The sequence below is a fragment of the Oncorhynchus clarkii genome, chromosome 20 (assembly GCF_045791955.1).
Source record: "Oncorhynchus clarkii lewisi isolate Uvic-CL-2024 chromosome 20, UVic_Ocla_1.0, whole genome shotgun sequence".
NCBI lineage: Eukaryota > Metazoa > Chordata > Actinopteri > Salmoniformes > Salmonidae > Oncorhynchus > Oncorhynchus clarkii.
In genome coordinates, this window is record NC_092166.1 from 68,775,879 (window position 1) to 68,803,810 (window position 27,932).

General features: G+C 42.2%; 2 protein-coding genes across 2 annotated transcripts in view; one reads left to right on the top strand and one right to left on the bottom strand.

Moving 5' to 3' along the window:
- The window catches only part of LOC139376797 (tetratricopeptide repeat, ankyrin repeat and coiled-coil containing 2b), a 224,320-nt gene that overhangs the window by 194,251 nt on the left and 2,137 nt on the right, over positions 1 to 27,932 (bottom strand). The window lies entirely within an intron of this gene.
- The window catches only part of LOC139377157 (E3 ubiquitin-protein ligase MARCHF7-like), a 38,447-nt gene continuing 10,642 nt past the window's right edge, over positions 128 to 27,932 (top strand). Inside the window, exon 1 of the mRNA XM_071120168.1 lies at positions 128 to 211. Within this exon, the coding sequence (XP_070976269.1) occupies positions 128 to 211 (84 nt within the window). The remainder of the gene's footprint in view (positions 212 to 27,932) is intronic.

Genomic DNA, 27,932 nt, shown 5'->3' on the forward strand with positions numbered 1-27,932 from the left:
GCTGTCGTACAAGTCGATCCAGAGCATCTCAAACATGCTTAATGGGTGACATGTCTGATGAGTATGCAGGCCATGGAAGAACTGGGACATTTTCAGCTTCCAGGAATTGTTTACAGATCCTTGCAACATGGGGCCGCGCATCATCATGCTGAAATATGAGGTGATGGCGGCAGAGGAATGGCACGACAATGGATCTCGTCACGGGATCTCTGTGCATTCAAATTGCCATTGATAAAATGCAATTGTGTTTGTTGTCCGTAGCTTATGCCTGTCCATACCATAACCCCACCACCATGGGGCACTCTGTTCACAATGTTGATATCAGCAAACTGCTCACCCTCACAAGGCCATACACGCCGTCTACCATCATACAGTTGTAACCGTGATTATTCCATCAAGACCAGACTTCTCCAGCATGCCAGTAGTGAGAATTTGCCCACTGAAGTCGGTTACGATGCAGAAATGCTGTCATGCCGATGAGCTTGAGGCGGTTTCTGACAGTTTTTGCAGAAATTCTTTGGTTGTGCAAACCCACATTTTCATTAGCTGTCCGGGTGGCTGGTCTCATACGATCCTGCAGGTGAAGAAGCTGGATGTGAGGCCGGTTGGATGTACCGCCACATTTTCTAAAATGACGTGGAGGCAACTTATGGTGGACAAATTAACATTAAATTCTTTGGGAACAGCTCTGGTGGACATTCCTGCAGTCAGCATGACAATTTCGCACTCCCTCAAAACTTGTGACATCTGTGGCATTGTGTTGTGTGACAAAATGACACATTTTAGAGTGGCCTGTGTAATGATCATGCTGTTCTTGATATGCCACACCTGTCAGGTGGATGGATTATCTTGGCAAAAGAGAAATGTTCACTAACAGGGATGTAAGCACATTTTTTTTTGCAGCTCATGAAACATGGGACCAACACTTTACATGTTGCATTTATATTTTTGTTCAGTATAGTTCGATTAAAACGTTTTACATGCTTTCCAATAATAATTATTTCACTAATAATCCTGTTTACATAGACACATCTGAAATCAGGCTACCTGGTGGCACTCTGATAAATGAAGAAAATTGCCAATCAAAATAATAAGCATTAGTGATGCACCGATATGACATTTTTGGCCGATACCGATATTTCCCTTTCCAAAACAAACCCGATACCGATAACCAATATTTACAATTTTAGTGGCCTTTTAAGCATTCTAGTACAGTTAAATAGTTAACACACACACGGATGCAGTGGTCTAAGGCACTGCATCTCAGAGCAAGAGGCGTCACTACAGTCCCTGGTTCGAATCCAGGCTGTATCACATCCAGCCGTGATTGGGAGTCCCATTGTGCGGCGCACAATTGTCCCAGCGTCGTCCGGGCAGTCATTATAAATAAGAATTTGTTCTTAACGGACTTGCCTAGTTAAATAAAAGGTTACACACACACACAAAAGTTATTTTGTTGGCATTTACGTATGTCCCATTACCAGTAAAACATAATCAAAACCTACTTCTTTCACTTACTTGATGTGCCGTTTCGTCGTTTCATTCTCAACCAGGATTTCTATGGAACACCGTTTGGGTCTTTGTGTGTCAAAAATGATACACCTCAAATAACACTATTTGACGTGTCAAATAACACGACATCTGTTTCAGTAGCTAGCTAACTATATATCTAGGTGTCATCATCTAAAATAACCCTAATTTATGAGACAGTTCTTATTTGATTAATGGAGGTTGGACCAATCTATGTGAAGCTAGCCACAATAAGGATTAGCCACAATAGTGTACTTTGCGGTTAGCCTTAAAAATAAAAGTATGGCATAATTCTACTATTTGTATTCATTTGCATTACTGTCAATGACATTCTTTCATTTTGAAGGCAAACCGCAAATTACACAATTGTGCCTAATCCTTATTGTGGCTAGCTTCACAACACATAGCCCAGTGCGGTTGAGCCTCACTAGCCAGATGAAGCTAGCTGACTGCTTATAACATTAGCAACTTAGCCCTGTTGCCCAAAGCTGACTAGCTATTTATTTTCATGAACTGAAGTTCAATTTCAATAGGTGAAGAACAAGTGTGTACCGGTGCTCGACCAGTTGGCAAAAGCCAACATCACACACGACAGAGAACGGTTGATTAACAAGGGCAATAAATTCCATTATCTTGGCTTTAATGAATTTCGCTTTTAAGAAAATTTGAGTGAGACAACTCACACTTTCAAATGACTGCTCGACTTGTAGACTGCTCAATCCACACAGCAGACATTGTGGGCTAGTATAGCGCACCTATAGCGCAAAATATAGCGCAACATTTTCCGTGGCATCATTACGTCATGTTATACACGTTATATAGGTATACACGTCAGCTTTGACATCGGTTTTGCACATCGGGGCGTTAAACTAGACATCGGCTGATACGATTATAGCATTTTTAACAAAAAAAAAAATTAACTTTTTTTTTATTTCACCTTTATTTAACCAGGTAGGCTAGTTGAGAACAAGTTCTCATTTACAACTGCGACCTGGCCAAGATAAAGCAAAGCAGTGAGACACAAACAACAACACATGGAATAAACGAGCGTACTGACTGTACTCAGACAATAACACAATAGACAAAAAAGAAAGTCTATATACAGTGTGTGCAAATGGCGTGAGGAGGTAAGGCAATAAATAGGCCATAGTAGCGGAGTAATTGCAAATTAGCAAATTAACACTGGAGTGATAGATGTGCAGATGATGATGTGCAAGTAGAAATACTGGTGTACAAAAGAGCAGAAAAGTTAATAAAAACAACATGGGGATGAGGTAGGTAGATTGGGTGGGCTATTTACAGAGGGTTATGTACAGCTGCAGCGATCGGTTAGCTGCTCAGATAGCTGATGTTTAAAGTTAGTGAGGGAATTATAAGTCTCCAGCTTCAGGGATTTTTTCAATTCGTTCCAGTCATTGGCAGCAGAGAACTGGAAGGAAAGGCGGCCAAATAGGAGTTGGCTTTGGGGATGACCAGTGAGATATACCTGCTGGAGCACGTTCTACAGGTGGGTGTTGTTATCGTGACCAGTGAGCTGAGATAAGGCAGAGCTTTACCTAGCATAGACTTATAGATGACTTGGAGCCAGTGGGTCTGACGATGAATATGTAGCGAGGGCTAGCCGACTAGACCATACAGGTCACAGTGGTGGGTGGTATAAGGGGCTTTGGTGACAAAACGGATGGCACTGTGATAGACTGCCCCCAGTTTGCTGAGTAGAGTATTGGAAGCTATTTTGTAAATGACATCGCCAAAGTCGAGGATCGGTAGGATAGTCAGTTTTACGAGGGTATGTTTGGCGACGTGAGTGAAGGAGGCTTTGTTGCAAAATAGGAAGCCGATTCTAGATTTAATGTTGGATTGGAGATGTTTAATGTGAGTCTGGAAGGAGAGTTTACAGTCTAGCAAGACACCTAGGTATTTGTAGTTGTCCACATATTCTTAGTCAGAACCATCCAGAGTAGTGATGCTAGTTGGTGCGGGCTGGTGCGGGCAGCAAACGGTTGAAAAGCATGCATTTTGTTTTACTAGCATATAAGAGCAGTTGGAGGCCACGGAAGGAGTATTGTATGGCATTGAAGCTTGTTTGGAAGTTAGTTAACACAGTGCCCAAAGAAGGAACAGATGTATACAGAATGGTGTGGTCTGTGGAAAGGTGGATCAGGGAATCACCCGCAGCAAGAGCGACATCGTTGACATATACAGAGAAAAGAGTCGGCCCGAGAATTGAACCCTGTGGTACCCCCATAGATATCGTCTGATTCCGATATGTTCACCAATATATCGTGCATCCCTAATAAGCATATTTGATTCTGAGTTTGGACATATAGTCTGTACGTGAAAACTACTTCTAAGATGCCTGCATTCATTTTTGTGCATGTACAGTGCCTTGCGAAAGTATTCGGCCCCCTTGAACTTTGCGACCTTTTGCCACATTTCAGGCTTCAAACATAAAGATATAAAACTGTATTTTTTTTGTGAAGAATCAACAACAAGTGGGACACAATCATGAAGTGGAACGACATTTATTGGATATTTCAAACTTTTTTAACATATCAAAAACTGAAAAATTGGGCGTGCAAAATTATTCAGCCCCTTTACTTTCAGTGCAGCAAACTCTCTCCAGAAGTTCAGTGAGGATCTCTGAATGATCCAATGTTGACCTAAATGACTAATGATGATAAATACAATCCACCTGTGTGTAATCAAGTCTCCGTATAAATGCACCTGCACTGTGATAGTCTCAGAGGTCCGTCAAAAGCGCAGAGAGCATCATGAAGAACAAGGAACACACCAGGCAGGTCCGAGATACTGTTGTGAAGAAGTTTAAAGCCGGATTTGGATACAAAAAGAATTCCCAAGCTTTAAAACATCCCAAGGAGCACTGTGCAAGCGATAATATTGAAATGGAAGGAGTATCAGACCACTGCAAATCTACCAAGACCTGGCCGTCCCTCTAAACTTTCAGCTCATACAAGGAGAAGACTGATCAGAGATGCAGCCAAGAGGCCCATGATCACTCTGGATGAACTGCAGAGATCTACAGCTGAGGTGGGAGACTCTGTCCATAGGACAACAATCAGTCGTATATTGCACAAATCTGGCCTTTATGGAAGAGTGGCAAGAAGAAAGCCATTTCTTAAAGATATCCATAAAAAGTGTTGTTTAAAGTTTGCCACAAGCCACCTGGGAGACACACCAAACATGTGGAAGAAGGTGCTCTGGTCAGATGAAACCAAAATTGAACTTTTTGGCAACAATGCAAAACGTTATGTTTGGCGTAAAAGCAACACAGCTCATCACCCTGAACACACCATCCCCACAGTCAAACATGGTGGTGGCAGCATCATGGTTTGGGCCTGCTTTTCTTCAGCAGGCCGATGGTTAAAATTGATGGGAAGATGGATGGAGCCAAATACAGGACCATTCTGGAAGAAAACCTGATGGAGTCTGCAAAAGACCTGAGACTGGGACAGAGATTTGTCTTCCAACAAGACAATGATCCAAAACATAAAGCAAAATCTACAATGGAATGGTTCAAAAATAAACATATCCAGGTGTTAGAATGGCCAAGTCAAAGTCCAGACCTGAATCCAATCGAGAATCTGTGGAAAGAACTGAAAACTGCTGTTCACAAATGCTCTCCATCCAACCTCACTGAGCTCGAGCTGTTTTGCAAGGAGGAATGGGAAAACATTTCAGTCTCTCAATGTGCAAAACTGATAGAGACATACCCCAAGCGACTTACAGCTGTAATCGCAGCAAAAGGTGGCGCTACAAAGTATTAACTTAAGGGGGCTGAATAATTTTGCACGCCCAATTTTTCAGTTTTTGATTTGTTAAAAAAGTTTGAAATATCCAATAAATGTCGTTCCACTTCATGATTGTGTCCCACTTGTTGTTGATTCTTCACAAAAAAATACAGTTTTATATCTTTATGTTTGAAGCCTGAAATGTGGCAAAAGGTCGCAAAGTTCAAGGGGGCCGAATACTTTCGCAAGGCACTGTAACTGTACTCATCATGACATTACAACAGAGAGCTAGAAAGACAGACAGACAGAGACAGACAGCTGTTTGACAACATTCTGCTTGTCAAGTTGCACTGTCTTTGTTTTGTTTCCGTGAGAGCACAGGATGACCTATACATGATCACTTGAAAAAGGTACAAGCCTCAATTGATGTTGAATAGACAAGAGAACAAAATAAAAGCACAACATGAATAATGCAGTGACAAATATCAATTATTTATTTACAAATAATTATAGGAGCACAGAAGGAGGGATTTCAGAAGTTTAAGAACTGACAGAGGTATTTGTTTACCCAGAGATCAGTCAGTAGCTAAGATTTCATCAAAACTGACTTAAGGAAACATTACCAACATCCCAAATTGAATTTCAACTCTGTCTGGCTTCAGAGAGCCCCTTCTTCACCATAGCTCACCACTGAGCTCCTCCATTCTAGTCCACTACCCAATGCAGTTGTCTGTCTGCTTTGCACCCTCTTCAAACACAGGCCAAAATTAGATTTGGTATGCATCCCAAATGGCACCCCTTCATTATATAGTACACTACTTTTGACCAGGGCCCATAGGGAATAGGGTGCCATTTATGACAAAAAAAATTGCATTCATGAGGATAGAATGCCACTGGCGTACAATAGGCTTCTTCAGACTAACTGTCTGAGTCACAATAATTAGATTTCCTCAAGGGTGTCACATGGACTTTTCAGATTTCCTAATTATTTGTACATTTTTACCCCTGCAGGGAACATTTTGTAGTGCTTTATCTATGAGTTTTCATGCATGAGTTATTGGCTCTACAACTAATGTATTTGAACAAATGTTTTGGATGTGTCTGAACAAGTGTCTAGCATCATTCTGAGATATCTGTGTAGAAGTGAGAGATGTAAACTGGAAACACCTTATTACATGACAAAACATACAGCCTAGACGTGGTCTGTGTTGCCCTCTCATGAGAGTACACTGGCTGAAAGGGCAGTGATTAGAGTTAAAATAGATGGCAAAGCAACGATTTATGGGTGGGGGAAAGAGGGGGATATCCCCTGAGGTTAATACACCAGTCTAGACACACAGGAAGACTAGGGGTCAGGCAGTATACAGGGCTCAGGTGAGGCAGCCCACCTGCCCCCCCTGGTCCCATTGGCCACATGCTGATTAGAAAGGATACGAGGAAGTAGATGAAAACGTCTCTGTCTTCATCCATACAGATCAGCCCATATTAGACTACCACAATCCTGTTTCACAACAAGTCTATGGAATGTATCCAAATATTTTAAATCACTGTTTTAAGTGCTGATACTACCAGGCTATCATTAAATTCTGTTCATACGGTATGATTTCCGTATAAATTACTGCATTCATCTGTATCCCGGAATGACACTTAGTGTCTCCATTTCATTGATAAATTGCTGAGATAAATATGTGCATTCACATCCTGCCTCTCCTCTCTTCCACTATTCTGCTACAATGCTCTTGCCTTTATGTCTCACAGCTCCCCCTAACGTCTTTATGCAGCTCCCCCTAACGTCTTCATGCAGCTCCCCCTAACGTCTTCATGCAGCTCCCCCTAACGTCTTCATGCAGATCCCCCTAACGTCTTCATGCAGATCCCCCTAACGTCTTCATGCAGCTCCCCCTAACGTCTTCATGCAGCTCCCCCTAACGTCTTCATGCAGCTCCCCCTAACGTCTTCATGCAGATCCCCCTAACGTCTTCATGCAGATCCCCCTAACGTCTTCATGCAGATCCCCCTAACGTCTTCATGCAGCTCCCCCTAACGTCTTCATGCAGCTCCCCCTAACGTCTTCATGCAGCTCCCCCTAACGTCTTCATTCAGCTCCCCCTAACGTCTTCATGCAGCGCTGTGGCACCGTGAAATGCCCATGCCTAACTGTGGCTGAAGAATGCCCAGTTCAGCAACATGGACAGTGCCACCTACCTCCGCACAGGAGACAGGTGAACTCACTTCAGCACAATGGACAGCGGCACGGACTGCAACACAGTGGACAGCAGCACTCAGTTCAGCCGAAGACAGCACCACAGCGCTGCTCACCCAACACACCTGTGCAGGATTACTAATCAGCACACCTGCAAGGCATTCCCTAATCAACTGACTGGCAAAAGAGTGCAGGCTGGACCTCACTCAATGGGAGCAGTTAGGGAGACACATCATGCATACTCTTTGTTTCTCTTGCCGTCTACAGACTCCTCAGAAGAAGAGTTGCGGACTCTGCCAGTGAAGCCACTGCCTGAGACTACAGGTGGCTGCTATCTTTAACCACTCTCCTGCCTCAACTGCTTTGTGGACTAAAACTCCAGAGACACTAAAATCTTAGCAAGTAAGAGCCGTAAGACAAAGTAAAAGCATCTGAAACTTGAACTATTTTGTAGTGTTTACTCATTGCCACTGGTGTAGTCGGGCACACCGCACACTTCCCGTCAAGCTCTTTCTAATATCTTTTATACAGCTCTTCCTAATGTCTTTTAGGCTTCGGTGGTATACCGTATACTGGATTATTTGGAGATGGCCATGGGCTGTTTTTTCAATAGTCAACAATTTTTCATTGTGAAGCTTACCGGTAGTCCCCACTCAGTGGGGTGTTTGTTTACATGAAGAAAGACCGGAACTTTGTGAAGCACTGTTGTGCAGCGCACACACCAGGTGATCTAGTTATAGTATGGAATTTATAACTGTTTTTCAGCTAGAAATCTTAAAGCTATTATAGTAACTGTCTAAAATATGCTAAATTCTCTGCAGTTGTTCATTCGGTTTGTTAATTTAGTAGCTATTTAGCTAAGTTGTTAGCTTCTTCCAAAATCAAGCTTTGCTTGGTAACAATAGATAATCCCCTCCTGGATCAAGAGCTTTGCTGTGCATACAGCAAACTGTGTGGCATTGTTTAGATACTTGAATAACTTTATGAGCTGGGATGTCTGTCCTGGAAATAGTTTAGGTCAGAGACTGTATACATTTTCAATGTGATCGTTCACATTTAGTTATTCTCTATGTGATTTTACAAGTACAGTGGGGTTTGTGTCCAGTGCCAGTATTACAGAATATCCCGGTATGACGATCTGGATACCGCCCAAGCCTACTATTTATACAACTCTTCCAAATGTCATTATACAGCTCTTTCTTATGCCTTTAGTAGCGCCTCATACTTGACTAATATTTCTTCTTTAACGAGTCGGACACAAAGGATTTACGTCAGACACCCGACAAGGCCAGTCATTCGCATGAAGAAGAGACAGATATCTGGGACGTAGGTCGGGGTGCCTTGTAAGAATCCGATGGCAAGTGCGTAATCCTCCTTTACCATCAGTCCTATTAGCCAACCAGCAATCATTGGATAATAAAATGGATGCGCTCTGATCAAGACTATCCTAACAACGGGACATTAACTGTAATATCTTGTGTTTCACCGAGTTGTGGCTGAACAACGACATGGATAACATACAGCTGGCTGGGTTTTCTGTGCATTAGCAAGATAGAACAGCTGCCTCTGGTAAGACATGGGGTGGCGGTCTGTGTCTATTTGTCAATAAGAGCTCGTGCACGAAATGTAATATTAAGGACGTCTCGAGGTTTTGCTCGCATGAGGTAGAGTATCTCATGATAAGCTGTAGACCACACTATTTACCAATAAAGTGTATCTATTTTTTGCAGAAGTCTATTTACCACCACAAACCGATGCTGGCACAAAGACCACACTCAACGAGCTGTTTAAGGCCATAAGCAAACAAAAATATGATCATCCAGAGGCAGCGCACCTAGTGGCCAGGGACTTTAATGCAGGGAAACATACATTTTACCTCATTTGCACATTTCTACCATGTTCATGTGCAACCAGAGGAAGAAAAAAATAAAAAACTTTAATCCACACACAGAGACTCATACAAAGCTCTCCCTTACCCTCCATTTGACAAATCTGACCATAACTCTATCCTCCTGATTACAAGCAAAAACTAAAGCAGGAAGTTAGTGACTCGCTCAATATGGAAGTGGTCAGATGATGCAGATGCTAAACTACAGGACTGTTTTGCTAGCAAAGACTGGAATATGTTCCAGGATTCTTCTGATGGCATTGAGGAGTACACCACATCAGTCACTGGCTTCATCAATAAGTGCATCGATGACGTCTTCCCCACAGCGCCCGTACAAAACATACCAGAAGCCATGGATTACAGGCAACTGCACTGAGCTAAAGGCTAGAGTTGCCTCTTTAAAGGAGCGGGACTCTAAACCGGATGCTTATAAGAAATCCCACTATGCCCTCCGACAAACCATCAAACAGGCAAAGCGTCAAATCAGGACTAAGATTGAATCCTACTACATCGGCTCCGACGCTCGTCGGATGTGGCAGGGCTTGCAAACTATTACAGCCGTGAGCTGCCCAGTGACACGAGCCTCCCAGACAAACTAAATTACTTCTATGCTCGTGTGGAGGCAAACAACACTGAAGCATGCATGAGCGCATCAGCTGCATTCACAAGGCCGCAGGACCAGATGGATTACCAGGATGTGTACTCCGAGCATGCGATGACCAACTGGCAAGTGTGTTCACTGACATTTTCAACCATCCCTGACCGAGTCTGTAATACCTACATGTTTCAAGCTGACCACCATAGTCCCTGTGCCCAAGAACAACAAGGTAAACTGCCTGATTTGATTTAGATTTTCTGTCTGGCTTTAAATGTGGGCTAAAATATATTGCTGCTCAACTTGAGAAAACCATTGGGGTGCCCATTGACTAACAGCAGTTTAAAATAGGTTCTATAATGGCAGTTTGAGAAATACAGTACCAGTCAAAAGTTTGAACACACCTAATTCAAGGGTTTTTCTTTATTTTCTACATTATAGAATACTAGAAGACAAACTATGAAATAACACATATGTAATCATATAGAAACCAAAGAAGTGTTAAACAAATCAAAATGAGATTTTTCAAAGTAGCCACCCTTTTCCTTGATGCTATCTTTGCACACTTTTGGCATTTTCTCAACAGGCTTCACCTGGAATGCATTTCAATTAACAGGTGTGCCTTGTTAAGCTAATTTGTGTAATTTCTTTCCTTAATGCATTTGAGCCAAAAATGTGTTGTGACGAGGTAGGGGTGGTATGCAGAAGATAGCCCTATTTGGTAAAAGACCAAGTCCATATTATGGCAAGAACAGTTCAAATAAGCAAAGAGAAATGACAGTTCATCATTACTTTAAGACATGAAGGTCAGTCAATGCAGAAATTAAGAACTTTAAAAGTTTCTTTAAGTGCAGTTGCAAAAACCATCAAGCGCTGTGATGAAACTGGCTCTCATGAGGACCGCCACAGGAAAGGAAGACCCAGAATTACCTCTGCTGCAGAGGATAAGTTCATTCGAGTCACCAGCCTCAAATTGCAGCCCAAATATACTTCAGAGTTCAAATAACAGACACATCTCAACATGAACTGTTCAGAGGAGACTGCGTGAATCAGGCCTTCATGGTTAAATTGCTGCAAAGAAACCACTACTAAAGGACACCAATAAGAAGAGATATGCTTGGGCCAAGAAACATGAGCAATGGACATTAGACTGGTGGAAATCTGTCCTTTGGTCTGACGAGTCCAAATTTGAGATTTTTGGTGCCAACTGCCGTGTCGTTGTGACACACAGAATAGGTGAACGGATGATCCCTGCATGTGGTTCCCACTGAAGCATGGAGGACGTGTGATGGTGTGGGGGAGCTTTTCTGGTGACACGGTCTGTGATTAATTAATTTAGAATTCAAGGCACACTTAACCCGCATGGCTACCACAGAATTCTGCAGCGATACACCATCCCATCTGGTTTGCGCTTAGCGGGACTATAATTTGTTTTTCAACAGGACAATGATCCAACACACCTCCAAGTTGTGGGATGAGTTGAACTGCAGAGTGAAGGAAAAGCATACAACAAGTGCTCTGGAAAAGCATTCCAGTTGAAGCTGGTCGAGAGAATTCCAAGTGTGAAAAACTGTCATCAAGGCAAAGGGTGGCTACTTTGAAGAATCCCAAATATATATATTTTGATTTGTTGAACATTTCTTTAGTTATTACATGATTCCATATGTGTTATTTCATATTTTTGACGTCTTCACTATTATTCTACAGTGTAGAAAATAGTAAAAAAAAAACCTCTTGAATGAGTAGGAGTGTCCAAACCTTTGACTGGTACTGTAGGTTCTCAGATAAAGTGGTTGACATAGCTCTGTGCACTGTTGGAAGCTTGGGGACTCCCTAACCGACTCCTGCTTTCATTCTCTATAATAACAGAAACACAGACATACAACTCCACAGGGGTTGCCCCAAGGTGCAGACAAAAACTTTAATCTGAAAATGTTGCATGGGTTGTAGGTATAATAGATGCTTTAGAACAGAGCAATTACTCCAGCTATTGTCTATCAGCATCTCCTTCCAACACTTTGTTATATCTCCTAAACAGCCGAAACAGGGTAGTTTGTCGGTTCAGATCTGCTTTGTGGCTTAACTACAGCACACTCAAGGGAAATAAGAATGGCTTCCTTTGAATGGAGCAGAAGCCTGAGTGCAAGGCAAGCGAGCCGCTTTTCCCATTACTCTCTAAGTCAGGACTGTAATCAGATTTCCAACGTCGCCTATATGTCTGACTTCTCCTGAAGAACATGAGGCAATGCTCCAGGTTTTTCCTGCTCCTCCATCTTAACCTATTGCTTGTCTTTACTAAGGTGGGATGCTTGAGTGACCTGTATCAAGTGACCTGTATCAGCAAGTACAAGTTCTACTGGCCAAGCAACAAGTTTTATTACTAGAGGTGTTTGCCAGCAACACAACAACACAAAGGACTTTGTGATGAATGCGTATGTAAAAAGGGCTTTATAAAATAAATGTGATTGAAATGGATCGCATTAGAGACCTGTTAGTAACAATTAGAGATGGATCCACATGGAGTACACTCTCCTAAATAGTTCTGTCCTCAAAGTGGAAATACAGAACTGACAGTATCGCATTGTATAGCATCATAAACCCACTCACTAAAGTAAAACATGCACGCCAAGCAACTCCTAGGGTGTTCCTCTTTAAAAAATATATTTTCTCTTCCATGGAATTCGCAGTGAGATTCTAAATGGGGTGTTCTGTGTACTGTTGGATATCAATTAGCAGCTCATTAGAACAGCAACAGTCCCCTTCCCCGCGGCTTCCTGTAGCCCCCCGAGAATCATTGACCCTGTAGCCCAAGGCTGTCTCTCTCTCGCTCTCCTGTAGCTGGTCTCAAATCTCATTTGAGGGAAACACATTGTCCCAGGTTGAGGCTGTGGGAGATAACCACCTGACTTCAAAGGGTGAAGTACAGAATGTCCACCCTGCAAATGGGATGTCTGAGAGACCATTGAGACTAGGCTATATCAAATAAAAGCACTGAGGGAAGGCAGGAAGAGACTTCCTAAAAGCAGCTTACTGTTCAGTACATAGCCATTGAGAGGGACAGCTAACATCCAGTTCACTCACAAATGTGTAGTCCATTGGAAAAGCCTGAGCCTATAGCATAATAACCCAGTAATGACCTCAACTTCTCATACATTGCTACTAGGACTATTGTGTGGGGACCAGCGTATCCATTTGCACTAGCTCATGTGTATTTTGGGCCAGAAATGCTAGGGTATTTATAGCTGGCTTCAGAAGGCCATCAGTCTGTGCGAACTGTTAACACAATGAACAGCCATGCCTGAACAAGGACACAATTTTGGCAACTGGACTGGAGGTAGCTGACTACGTCTGGTCGTTTTGGTAACTGGACTGGAGGCAGCGGAATATGCCAGTGTCCCAAATGGCACCCTATTTTCCTATGGACCCTGGTCAAAAGTAGTGCACTATATAGGGAATAGAGTGCCATTTGGGACGTAACCTACTACTCACTTTCCTTTTGGATAATAATCCTGGCAAAGAGCAGTTCACTTAGTAGGCTTGTTGCCATTCCATTTCCAATGTCCCTTGTGCTCAACCAGCAGCACAATTCTATTTGCACTCCACAACTTATTATAAATTGGATTCCCATTTCTCAAAAACCACAGAGTATTTCCCTTAACAATCACAATCCACAACTCAATGTTCTTTTTATTATCTCAATCAATAATTTTGCTCGAAAAGAGAGAGTATTTGATGTGTGAATATTTGCTGCATAGTTCAGGCAGGAGTGGTTTGGACGCTTGTCCCCTAGCCTAGATTCCTCCTACACTAGTTCAAGCAGGAGTGGTTTGGACACTTGTAGCCTAGCCTAGATTCCTCCACTGTCACACCTTTTATTTCCATCCTCACAACTCATCATAACACAAGCTGTGTGAATAACAATACATCCCCTTCATACAAACACAGGTGTGTCAGCCAAAACACCATACCAATGAAGTTATCCTGATAAAACACTTAAATAGATTAAACCAGTTTCGGAAACTCTTGGGAAGACAATGGAAGTTCACTTCAAAAACAATTGTTTATTGTTAAAACCATTAGTTCCGGTGTATGGCTTCATCAGGGTATTTCAACTAAACACTGTACAAGAACATCACAGAGCCCCAGGTTGCATCCCAAATTACATTCCCTACATATTGACCAGAGTAGTGCACTACCAAAAAGGGTGCCATTTGGGACGCACTCCTCCTGCTACTAAGCCCAGCGTAAGCATAAAGGTCAGATACGAGCCTGCTTATTTATATAACGGACTGTTACTGCCTCAGTGTCAACTTCACGGCACGCTGGCCTGCTGCTGCAGACCACATAAAACAGCTCAGGCAGCACTTCCTCTGTACGATCAAATGTCACTATACATCTACTCAACGCAATCATTTAGAATACAGTACCGACTGACACCACTCTTCTTAGTAATCATACAGTGTTATAGAGGGGACTATCTGACAGACAATTGCAGTACTACTAGCTATGTTTTCTTTCTTTATCAGATGCTTTAAGACTGATGGCAATGTCCCTGGTAATGTGCCGACAATGGCGACAGAAGGGAATGAGGAGAGGAAAAGAGGAGAGGACAATGGTTAGATGAGTTATGTCCCCTGTTGTGCGGAGATAGGAAGAGAAGAACAATAACAAACAGCCCAACAGAAGGCAGAGGGCTGAAATAACTGCTTCGCCGGGAGGTCAGGTGTCAGCGATTGCTCCTGACTCTGGGGATGAGAGAGGGAGACCAGCCTTGGGGATTGGGAAACAGAAAAAATAGAGAGGAGGCATCCCAAAGGTGTCCCTGGGCTCTGGTCAAAAGTATTGCACTAAATAGGGAATAGGTTGCCATTTGGGACGTAGAAGAAAGTCATAGCTCTCAGCCCTGATGAATCCACAGTCTGCTATTTATCTGCTGTCAGCAGCTGGAGCCAGCAGATGCAGCAGTCTAATTGGCTAACAAGGGTCCCAGGTCCCCCAGAAGAGGCTTTGGAGCAGCAGATTGATTGGCTACGGAAGCTCCTCTTTGTTTACACAACAACATCCTGGCTGTATGGCCATCTACTTCAGAATCAGAAAGCTCCATCATGTTGAGGCACAGAGATACAGACAGACACACACAGTGACAAACACACATTACAAAATGACACACATTTAGGCTTGTTCAGGGGAAAGATGAATTCAATTTCATTAGAGCAGGATGCAGCAACACAGGCCCTGCTCCAATCACATCAGCCACTGACTGACCGGAAATATAACTGCCATCACTGGTTGTCTATTTTAGGGATATGGCCTACTGGATACATTGTACTATGCTGAACATCTAAAACGGACTCTACTGTGAGCAGAAGTCTATACTGTGCCGCAGCACAGAAGTGACGTCTGGCTGTCTGAAGGGATTAGGGGAATGGGCTGGCAGCCTCTATAGATGTCTGCAGGGTCGGTCTCGCCCTGGTGATGCTAGTGGACACACAGAGGGTGGAGGGACAATGGGACAAAGAGACATGAGGCTGCTCTGGTGAAACTAGGAGGACACACAGAGCCCTAATAAAGGATTAGGAGGAGTGGAGGGGGAGTGGAGGGGAAAGGAGGCTGAGGGGGACAGGAGGCTGAGAGTGTGAACGGAACACTGGACACGTCAGGCCAGGCATGAGGCATTGTCGAGATGTGCAGCACGCCACTCACACACACACAGTCAGTCAATGCTGCATTTTACTGAGCTCTACTGTAGTATACAATCTCTACCCACATACTGTAGAAATACTAGCCTCAGTTATTCTACGATTAAAGGTACTATGATCATATTTGTTACACAACAGTAATTACATGTGTGTAAAGCCTCAGCTGTATTTCAGGGATGAAACACTGAAGTGCTTTGATCGTGTGCTGTAATATTTGGTTGTACTGCTGGATTCTCCCTTTAAGGGTACAGAGCCTGATCCTTTGAGGAAAGATAAGCAACATATGTTCTCATACAAAACCATTCTGATGCCAGTAGCTGTCACCCAACTATTGAAACTACATGAGACGTTTACACATAAAAGGGAGACATACATTTTGTTCAAAGTTGAGATATGGACAGGTTAGGCCTTAAACCACTCAATTGCAGTCAAATAAATAAGATACTACAGTATGTACTATTTGTGATGAGAATAGGTCCTTCAAGGTTAAAACAGAGACTAGAGGTCGACCGATTAATCGGAAAGGCTGATTAATTATAGGGCCGATTTCAAGTTTTCATAACAATCGGAAATCGGTATTTTTGTCCGCCGATTTGCCTATTTTTTTTAGACCTTTATTTAACTAGGCAAGTCAGTTATGAACACATTCTTATTTTCAATGATGGCCTAGGAACGGTGGTTTAACTGCCTCGTTCAGGGGCAGAATGACAGATTTTCACCCTGTCAGCTCGGGGGATCCAATCTTGCAACCTTACAGTTAACTAGTCCAACGCAATAACGACCTGCCTCTCTCTAGTTGCACTCCACAAGGAGACTGCCTGTTACGCGAATGCAGTAAGCCAAGGTAAGTTGCTAGCTAGCATTAAACTTATCTTATAAAAAACAATCAATCATAATCACTAGTTAACTACACATGGTTGATGATATTACTAGGTATTATCTATTGTGTCCTGCGTTGCATATAATCTGACTGAGCATACAAGCATCTAAGTATCTGACTGAGCAGTGTTAGGCAGAAGCAGGCACGTAAACATTCATTCAAACAGCACTTTCGTGCGTTTTGCCAGTAGCTCTTCCTTGTGCGTCAAACATTGCGCTGTTAATGACTTCAAGCCTATCAACTCCCGAGATGAGGCTGGTGAAACTGAAGTGAAATGGTTAACTAGAGGGACGGAAGCTATACTGTTACACTGGCAATACTAAAGTGCCTATAAGAACATCCAATAGTCAAAGGTTAATGAAATACAAATGGTATAGAGGGAAATAGTCCTATAATTCCTATAATAACTACAACCTAAAACTTCTTACCTGGGAATATTGAAGACTCATGTTAAAAGGAACCACCAGCTTTCACATGTTCTCATGTTCTGAGCAAGGAACTGAAACGTTAGCTTTCTTACATAGCACATATTGCAATTTTACGTTCTTTTCCAACACTTTGTTTTTGCATTATTTAAACCAAATTGAACATGTTTCATTATTTACTTGAGGCTAAATTGATTTTATTGATGTATTATATCAAGTTAAAATAAGTGTTCATTCAGTATTGTTGTAATTGTCATTATTACACACACACACACACACACACACACACACACACACACACACACATACATACAGTGGAGTAAAAAAGTATTTAGTCAGCCACCAATTGTGCAAGTTCTCCCACTTAAAAAGATGAGGCCTGTAATTTATCATTTTGTCTGTCATAGTTGAAGTGTGTACCTATGATGAAAATTACAGGCCTCATCTTTTTAAGTGGGAGAACTTGCACAATATGTGGCTGACTAAATACTTTTTTGCCCCACTGTGTGTGTGATATATATATATATATTTTTTTTTTAATCGTCCGATTAAATCGGTATCGGCTTTTTTGGTCCTCCAATAATCGGTATCGGCGTTGAAAAATCATAATCGGTCGACCTCTAATAGAGACAGGATGTCTGCATCTCAGATGGCATCCTATTCCCTATAGTTGCTACTTTTGACCAGAGGACTATGGGCTCTGGTCAAAAGTAGTGCACTATATAGGAAATAGGGTGCTCTTTGAGACATAGAAAATAACATTCTCAGATGCTCTGTGTGACCTCAGCTGCCTGGTCCACCTGGCCAAAGGCTCAAGAACTAGAATGCAGAACTGTCACTGTCAGACCTGTTCCATCCATCAAGACTTAATAAAGGTCTCCAACTCCCGGGAGCAGTTGACAAAGGTTAAGACAGCCCACAGCAACCAGCCACTAACTCTTTTGACAGACACACAACTCACAGAGGCTGAGCAAAAAGGCCTTGCTGTTTATCTTGTGTGTCCTAAATCGCATCCTATTACATATCTAGTGCACTACTTTTGTCCAGAGCCCTATGGGCCCTGGTCGAAATTAGTGCACCAATACATAGAGAATAGGTGCCAATTGGGACGCACATAGATCTCTATAACGGGATGACAAAGGTGCTGTGAGAACACTTCATCTGGAGCACCATATTTACAGAATCAAAGCAAAACGTCAATGTGTGTGGTAAAGCCTGTGTGAATCCTTAGTTAATTAAAGGAGTTCAGCTCAATGTCTAATCCACTACACACACACACACACACAGGGCTATCATATCAGAAATCTAATTTTTATCTTCAGATTTTCCACCATGGATGTTCCATCTGATATAGTTTATGTTTCCTTTCCTGGAGAGGGATTTACAATAAATGTTTGTACGGGTAATTTCTGCTACCTCATATGAATCTGACAGTAGTCCTATTCCACATGCCTGGCTTGCATATAAGAGATTGCTTTTGCATACAAATTAGATGTTGGTCCTGGAGGGTGGAGTTGCACAACAGCAAAAAATACATACAAAATTCCCTTGTAAAACTAATTTTGCCCTATATTAAAAAGACTCTAAACACACCCATCCTAAACAAAAAGAATACTATAAAGCACCCATCTGACATTATTTCCATGACAGTGGACCGTGCTTGCTCTCTGATTTCCATGACTGCTCTTCCTGATTAATGGGGCATAGAGTTGTCATTTACCTCAGAGCTCAGTGAAATTAATCAACATCCCAGAGGGCAACACCTTTAATACCTGGTCAGGAAAACTCCTCACATTTTCAACGCTGATAACATTCAGAGAGAGACAGAGAGAATGATAGAGACAAGGAGAGAGAAAGAGCGTGAAAGAGTCCGAATAACACCCTATTCCCTACATAGTGCACTAATTTTGCCATTTGGAATGCATCCAGAGAGACTCCCACCCAAAGCTCTCGGTTGGTGGCTGATAATACGCAGCAGAAAGAGACGCTTTGACGTGCCTAGAACACAGACAGTCAGTCTCAACCTGAACCAAGCAATATTATTACACTTCTTGTGTCGGCAGTAATCCCGAAATCCATTCTAACCACTCCAAGTAAGACGTACTACTGGTAAAGCATGAAATATCCACTATTACCCTGTTGTGAAGCAAAGGTACTGTAAATTCCAATGCATGGCAGCAAATAGTCACAGTTCCTGTCTAGAGCTAGGAAGGCCGATCATGTGACTGAATTTGATTTTTTTTTTAACAATAAAAAGGGATTTACTGTTGTACTTTAAAACAAATGTATTGTCTCTCCATTCCTACACCTCGGGTCCATCCTAGACCTGTCTGTATATAGTGTCTGGCTGGGATGATGGAAACTAACGCCTTGTGACTCCCTGTGGACAAAGATAACGTAGTGAAAAGACAACAGTTTAACACTGGACAGCAGAAAACATGACCTCATAATGGAAATCTATCCACATAACACGCTCACTGTCTCCAGCATACTAAATCACAGATGTGTGTGAGTGAGTTTGGGATGGAGAGAGACAGAGAGAAAAAGAGACAAAGATAAAGAGAGATGGACAAAGGGAGAGAACTAAATTACCCAACAAAATCTAAGTTTAAACATTTCTAATGTATACTGCCCTAAACTCTCATGTGAAGTTATGACTTTACTTACATGTTAAGACATAAAAATATTTGATATACTATGTAAAAAGTCTGGATTGTGCTTAATGGGTACTGAGTGTACCCTTACAGCCCATGGGTGTTCCAAATAAGCCTGCCTCTTAATTAAATAATCAATTTGAATTAATTTACAAATGTTCAAAACTTACAAACTGACATTTTCTTATGTAAAATTGGATTATATGAATCTTCCCTAAAGTTATTAAAATAAACTGGTCATTGCTATTCATCAAGAAAGTAGCACTTATAACAGGGGGGTGTCCAATCGTATTCACAGAGATCAATGTGGACTTGGGCTTTTGTTCTTGCCGACCAGTACACACCTGATTCAACTAATCATAGACTTCAATCAAGACATGATTAGTTGAATCAGGTGTGAAATTGCTTGGTTGGAACAAAAACCTGCACGCACATTGGCCCTCTGTGGATAAGAAGCCATGCAACACAAACCTGCACCCACACTGGCCCTCTGTGGATAAGAAGCCATGCAACAAAGACCATAACACCACTCTGGCCATCTGTGGATAAGAAGCCATGCAACAAAGACCATAACACCACTCTGGCCATCTGTGGATAAGAAGCCATGCAACAAAGACCATAACACCACTCTGGCCATCTGTGGATAAGAAGCCATGCAACAAAGACCATAACACCACTCTGGCCCTCTGTGGATAAGAAGCCATGCAACAAAGACCATAACACCACTCTGGCCCTCTGTGGATAAGAAGCCATGCAACAAAGACCATAACACCACTCTGGCCATCTGTGGATAAGAAGCCATGCAACAAAGACCATAACACCACTCTGGCCCTCTGTGGATAAGAAGCCATGCAACAAAGACCATAACACCACTCTGGCCCTCTGTGGATAAGAAGCCATGCAACAAAGACCATAACACCACTCTGGCCATCTGTGGATAAGAAGCCATGCAACAAAGACCATAACACCACTCTGGCCCTCTGTGGATAAGAAGCCATGCAACAAAGACCATAACACCACTCTGGCCATCTGTGGATAAGAAGCCATGCAACAAAGACCATAACACCACTCTGTCCATCTGTGGATAAGAAGCCATGCAACAAAGACCATAACACCACTCTGGCCATCTGTGGATAAGAAGCCATGCAACAAAGACCATAACACCACTCTGGCCATCTGTGGATAAGAAGCCATGCAACAAAGACCATAACACCACTCTGGCCCTCTGTGGATAAGAAGCCATGCAACAAAGACCATAACACCACTCTGGCCCTCTGTGGATAAGAAGCCATGCAACAAAGACCATAACACCACTCTGGCCATCTGTGGATAAGAAGCCATGCAACAAAGACCATAACACCACTCTGGCCCTCTGTGGATAAGAAGCCATGCAACAAAGACCATAACACCACTCTGGCCCTTACTTGTTACTTTGTTACTTTTATTTCTTATCTGTATTTTTTTAACTGCATTGTTGGTTAGGGGCTCGTAAGTAAGCATTGCATTGTAAGGTTGTATTCGGCGCATGTGACTAATACAATTTTATTTTATTTGGATAACAAGCCATCCAACAAAGACCATAACACCACACAACTTTCAATGAATTACAGTTCAAGTTGGAAGTTCACATACACTTAGGTAGGAGTCATAAAAACTCATTTTTCAACCATTTCACAAATTTATTGTTAACAAGTTTTAACATAGTTTTGGCAAGTCGGTTAGGACATCTACTTTGTGCATGACACAAGTACATTTTCCAACAATTGTTTACAGACAGATTATTTCACTTATAATACACTATATCACAATTCCAATGGGTCACAAGTTTACATACATTAAGCTGACTGTGCCTTTAAACAGCTTGGAAAATTCCAGAAAATGATGTCATGGCTTTAGAAGCTTCTGATCGGCTAATTGACATAATTTGAGTCAATTGGAGGTGTAATTGGATGTATTTCAAGGCCTACCTTCAAACTTGGTGCCTCTTTGCTTGACATGATGGGAAAATCAAAAGAAATCAGCCAAGACCTCCAAACGTCTGGCTCATCCTTGGGAGCAATTTCCAAACAAACAAACAATAGAACGCAAGTATTAACACCACAGGACCACGCAGCCGTCATACCGCACATACCGCTTTCTGCCTCCTAGAGATGAACGTACTTTGGTGCGAAAAGCTCAAATCAATCCCAGAACCACAGCAAAGGACCTTGTGAAGATGCTGGAGGAAACATGTACAAAAGTATCTATATCCACAGTAAAACGAGTCCTATATCGACATAACCTGAAAGGCCGCTCAGCAAGGAAGAAAACACTGCTCCAAAACAGCCATAAAAAGCCAGACTACGGTTTGCAAATGCACATGGGGACAAAGATCGTACTTTTTGGAGAAATGTCCTCTGGTCTGATGAAACAAAAATAGAACTGTTTGGCCATAATGACCATCGTTATGTTTGGAGGAAAAAGGGGGAAGCTTGCAAGCCGAAGAACGCCATCCCAACCGTGAAGCACGGGGGTGGCAGCATCATGTTTTGGGGGTGCTTTGCTGCAGGAGAGACTGGTACACTTCACAGAATAGATGGCATCATGAGTGAGGAAAATTATGTGGATATATTGAAGCAACAACTCAAGACATCAGTCAGGAAGTTAAAGCTTGGTCGCAAATGGGTCTTCCAAATGGACAATGACCCCAAGCATACTTCCAAAGTTGTGGCAAAATGGCTTAAGGACAACCAAGTCAAGGTATTGGAGTGGCCATCAAAGCCCTGGCCTCAATCCTATAGAAAATGTGTGGGCAGAACTGAAAACGCATGTGCGAGCAAGGAGGACTACAAACCTGACTCAGGTACACCAGCTCTGTCAGGAGGAATGGGACAAAATTCACCTAACTTATTGTGGGAAGCCTGTGGAAGGCTACCCGAAACGTTTGACCCAAGTTAAAACATTTAAAGGCAATGCTACCAAATACTAATTGAGTGTATGTCCACTTCTGACCCACTGGGAATGTGATGAAAGAAATAAAAGCTGAAATAAATTATTCTCTCTACTATTATTCTGACATTTCACATTCTTAAAATAAAGTGAGGATCCTAACTGACCTAAAACAGGGAAGTTGTGAAAAACTGAGTTTAAATGTATTTGGCTAAGGTGTATGAAAACTTCGGACTGAAAGCTGATTCACATTTGCTGTATTGCTATTCTTGTTAATTCGTTCAACTTGTCTCCTAAAGCTTATCTGAAGACAGTTTCAAACCTCCCTCAACGCTGTATTAAAAAGGTACAGGTGGTGGACCAACAAACAGAATCACGTGGATGAATGAAAGACAACAATTATGACAATGCCCTCACCCAAAAGTGTATAAGCAGTCACCCAATAGTCAATTTTCTTCTCCCTCATTCATCCGCATCACTTGTAGGTCTTCTATCCCTGATATCCCTCAACCCTGATCTTATTCCTCTCTCTGCATCAAACCTATTGGAGTGTACAGAGGTTTCTAATTCTTTGGAATTATTTCTAATCTTGGTAAAAGGAACCATGGCTAGATGCACAATATGCAGAACTGTGGTTTTAGGGGGTTTAATCAAACTTAAATCTGAACAAAAAAAATATACACTGCTTAAAAAAAATAAAGGGAACACTTAAACAACACAATGTAACTCCAAGTCAATCACACTTCTGTGAAATCAAACTGTCCACTTAGGAAGCAACACTGATTGACAATAAATTTCACATGCTGTTGTGCAAATGGAATAGACAACAGGTGGAAATTTTAGGCAATTAGCAAGACACCCCCAATAAAGGAGTGGTTCTGCAGGTGGTGACCACAGACCACTTCTCAGTTCCTATGCTTCCTGGCTGATGTTTTGGTCACTTTTGAATGCTGGCGGTGCTTTCACTCTAGTGGTAGCATGAGACGGAGTCTACAACCCACACAAGTGGCTCAGGTAGTGCAGCTCATCCAGGACAGCACATCAATGCGAGCTGTGGCAAGAAGGTTTGCTGTGTCTGTCAGCGTAGTGTCCAGAGCATGGAGGCGCTACCAGGAGACAGGCCAGTACATCAGGAGAAGTGGAGGAGGCCGTAGGAGGGCAACAACCCAGCAGCAGGACCGCTACCTCCACCTTTGTGCAAGGAGGAGCAGGAGGAGCACTGCCAGAGCCCTGCAAAATTACCTCCAGCAGGCCACAAATGTGCATGTGTCTGCTCAAACGGTCAGAAACATACTCCATGAGGGTGGTATGAGGGCCCGACGTCCACAGGTGAGGGTTGTGCTTACAGCCCAACACCGTGCAGGACGTTTGGCATTTGCCAGAGAACACTAAGATTGGCAAATTCGCCACTGGCGCCCTGTGCTCTTCACAGACGAAAGCAGGTTCACACTGAGCACAAGTGACAGACGTGACAGAGTCTAGAGAAGCCGTGGAGAACGTTCTGCTGCCTGCAACATCCTCCAGCATGACCGGTTTGGCGGTGGGTCAGTCATGGTGTGGGGTGGCATTTCTTTGGGGGGCCGCACAGCCCTCCATGTACTCGCCAGAGGTAGCCTGACTGCCATTAGGTACCGAGATGAACTCCTCAGACCCCTTGTGAGACCATATGCTGGTGCGGTTGGCCCTGGGTTCCTCCTAATGCAAGACAATGCTAGACCTCATGTGGCTGGAGTGTGTCAGCAGTTCCTGCAAGAGGAAGGCATTGATGCTTTGGACTGGCCCGCCCGTTCCCCAGAACTGATTCCAATTGAGCACATCTGGGACATAATGTCTCGCTCCATCCACCAACGCCATATTGCACCACAGACTGTCCAGGAGTTGGCGGATGCTTTAGTCCAGGTCTGGGAGGAGATCCCTCAGGAGACCATCCACCACCTCATCAGGAGCATGCCCAGGCATTGTAGGGAGGTCATACAGGCACGTGGAGGCCACACACTACTGAGCCTCATTTTGACTTGTTTTAAGGACATTACATCAAAGTTGGATCAGCCTGTAGTGTGGTTTTCCACTTTAATTTTGAGAGTGACTCCAAATCCAGACCTCCATGTGTTGATAAATTTGATTTCCATTGATAATTTGTGTGATTTTGTTGTCAGCACATTCAACTATGTAAAGAAAAAAGTATTTCATAAGAATATTTCATTCATTCAGATCTAGGATGTGTTATTTAGTGTTCCCTTTATTTTTTTGAGCAGTGTATTTATGCTCATGTTCATTGAACATTAGGGATATCAACACACTTTCCACATGCGTTTCAATGCAAACCAGGCTTAATAGGAGCATACTGGGCTTAATAGGAACAACAGTAATTTATGGTGAAAAAGACAGAATAGCAAAGACTACTCAAAATATTTAGAAACTAATGGTGTGGGGTATAAATAATTTTTATACACAGACTACAATATTATGCAAAGTTAGTATTGATCCTATTGAACAATATTGCTTTATTGTCATTTTTCATTCTGTATAGAGGGAATGCTTTCTGTGCTACCCTTTAAGCCAGAGAAAAATGGCATTTATGTATAACAATGCAAGTTTCATTTACCAGTAAAATCAGACAAAATGCATTTAAAAATGGAAGCTGTGAATGCCTGAAATCTATTCTCTTGTACTTCAACAAGTTGTTGCTACTGTGAGACTGACATGCAGGCATGACTGCTAGCATGAAAAACACATTTTCAATTGTCAAGAAATAGTAATGAATGCTCATGAAATAGGCTATCATGTGCAAATATCAGCACATTCATCTTTTCATTTTAGATAAAGTAGTATCACTTATGAGTTGTTTTTTTTATCTCAAAAATATGTTTATCTAAGTCCTCAACACAAGCTTTGAAAATGGCCACTAGTTGGAAGTTACACATAATTGTCTATAGCTTCATTATAAAACATCTGATTGACTTTTTTTTTTAAATGTTTACGTTTTATTTGAATTCAAAGATTGAAGTAGGTACACTTACCGTAGTGCATGTCTCTGATAGGATTTGAGAAATGCTGTGGAGATGATTGTCTTTCATCTGCTGATAGGGAGATCAGCTTTCAACAGAAAGAACAGCAGAACACGACACAGTGAAGCAGCCATTCTCATAGAATAACCATGTAATGAGAGCTCCACCATCTTATTTTACATGTATTTATGTCTGAGGAATCTTATAGAAATGCATCTTTGTAGGATCATTGTTATATGTTGCACTTGAGACAGGAAGGAGTTGTTTGTTACCTGATAATGGGGAATATATGGTAAATTGATAGTCTCTGCAGTTATTGCAAAAGGTATTTTAGCATATTTTGTGGAGAACAAATCTCAGGACAAATGTAATAAACTATTTTGTTTTTAATCTGCTCCAGCTCAGCAGGAAGCTTGCAAATTCCTCTATCAAAACATAACACCAATATTTATTACATCTCACATTCCACAATTATTAGAGAACTATACAGTATTCATAACAATCACAGCTGATGTAAAACAACAGGCACTATAGCCTAATAGAGGCCTCTTTGTTGAACCATTTCATTGCCACATAAGACCCTGTCAGGGGGAACCAACCAAATCCAATCACATTGTTTTTGTCACATGAACCTTACCGTGAAATGCTTACTTACAAGCCCTTAAGCAACAATGCAGTTCAAGAAATAGAGTTAAGAAAATATTTACTGAATAAACTAAAGTAAAAAAATAAAAACACATAACAAACACGAGGCTATATACTGTACAGGGGGTACCGGCACCGAGTCAATGTGTGAGGTACAGGTTAGTTGAGATAGTTTGTACATGTAGGTTGGGGTAAAGTGACTATGAATAGATAATAAACAGTGAGTAGCAGCAGTGTAAAAACAAAGGGGGGGGGGCCTTCCTCTGACACCGCCTAGTATATAGGTCCTGGATGGCAGTAGGACCCCAATGATGTATTGGGCCGTATACACCGCCCTTTGTAGAGCCTTACGGTCAGATGCCGAGCAGTTGCCATACCAGGCGGTGATGCAACCGGTTAGGATGCTCTCAATGGTGCAGCTGTAGAACGTTTTTAGGATCTGGGGACCCATGCCAAATCCTTTCAGTCTCCTGAGGCGAAAAGGGTGTTATCGTGCCCTCTTGACGACTGTCTAGGTGTGTTTGGACCATGATAGTTTGTTGGTGATGTGGTGATGACCTCCTTTTCCTGTAGTCTACGATCAGCTACTTTGTATTGCTCACATTGAGGGAGAGGTTGTTGTCCTGGAACCACACTGCCAGGTCTCTAACCTCCTCCCTATAGGCTGTCTCATCGTTGTTGGTGATTAGGCCTACCACTGTTGTGCCATCAGCAAATGTCAGATAAGAGGCAGAATGAGGTAGGTGTTGACCTGAAGCCACACAGCAAGTAGGAACAGCTACTTACTTAGCTACAGATTGTTACACCAGATAATGTGATTTAAACCAAAGATTTTTGGTATCCATTACTGTGCGTTACAGATTAGTTACTGTTTGGTGTAGCACAGAGAATTTACGACCAATCTTAACTGCGATACCATCTTTGTTCACGATTCGGCCAAGCATGTATCTTCTAAAATGTCCGTGTCCAGTTGCAGATGGTGTTTGAATTTAGAAAATGCTCCGTTAATAAAATAAATAAATGTTTTGCTCCATGACGTAATACTTGTCTATTTCATATCTTCTCTCTATAAATAAGGACAACCCACCTGGTACTGACAAACCTGGATGGTAAATTGCTGAGGTTGGTTATGGAATACATTGCAACTCCTGTTTGCCACATCTTCAATGCAAGCCTAGAAGACGGTGTGTGCCTTCAGGCCTGGAGGGAGGCAAAGGTCATTCTGCTGCCCAAGAATTGCAGAGCACCCTTTAATGCTTCAAACAGGCAACCAATCAGTCTGTTACCTGTGCTTAGCAACCTTTTGAAGTACAATGCTTGATCAAGTGCAATGTTATTGTACAGAAAACACATTTCCAACAGACTTTCAGCATACTTATAGGGAAGGGCACTCAACATGCTCAGCACTGACACAAATGACTGATGATTGGCTGAAAGAAATTGATAGTAAGAAGATTGTGGGAGCTGTTTTGCTTGACTTTAGTGCAGCTTTTGATATCATTGATCATAACATATTGCTGAAAATACATAGGTGTCATGGATTTGCATCCACTGCCTTATCATGGATTGAGAGTTTATTTTAATTTTATATATTTTTCTCCCCAATTTTGTGGTATCCAATTGGTAGTTAGTCTTGTCCCATCGCTGCAACTCCTGTACGGAATCGGGAGGCGAAGGTCGAGAGCCGTGCGTCCTCCGAAACACAACCCAGCCAATCCAAACTGC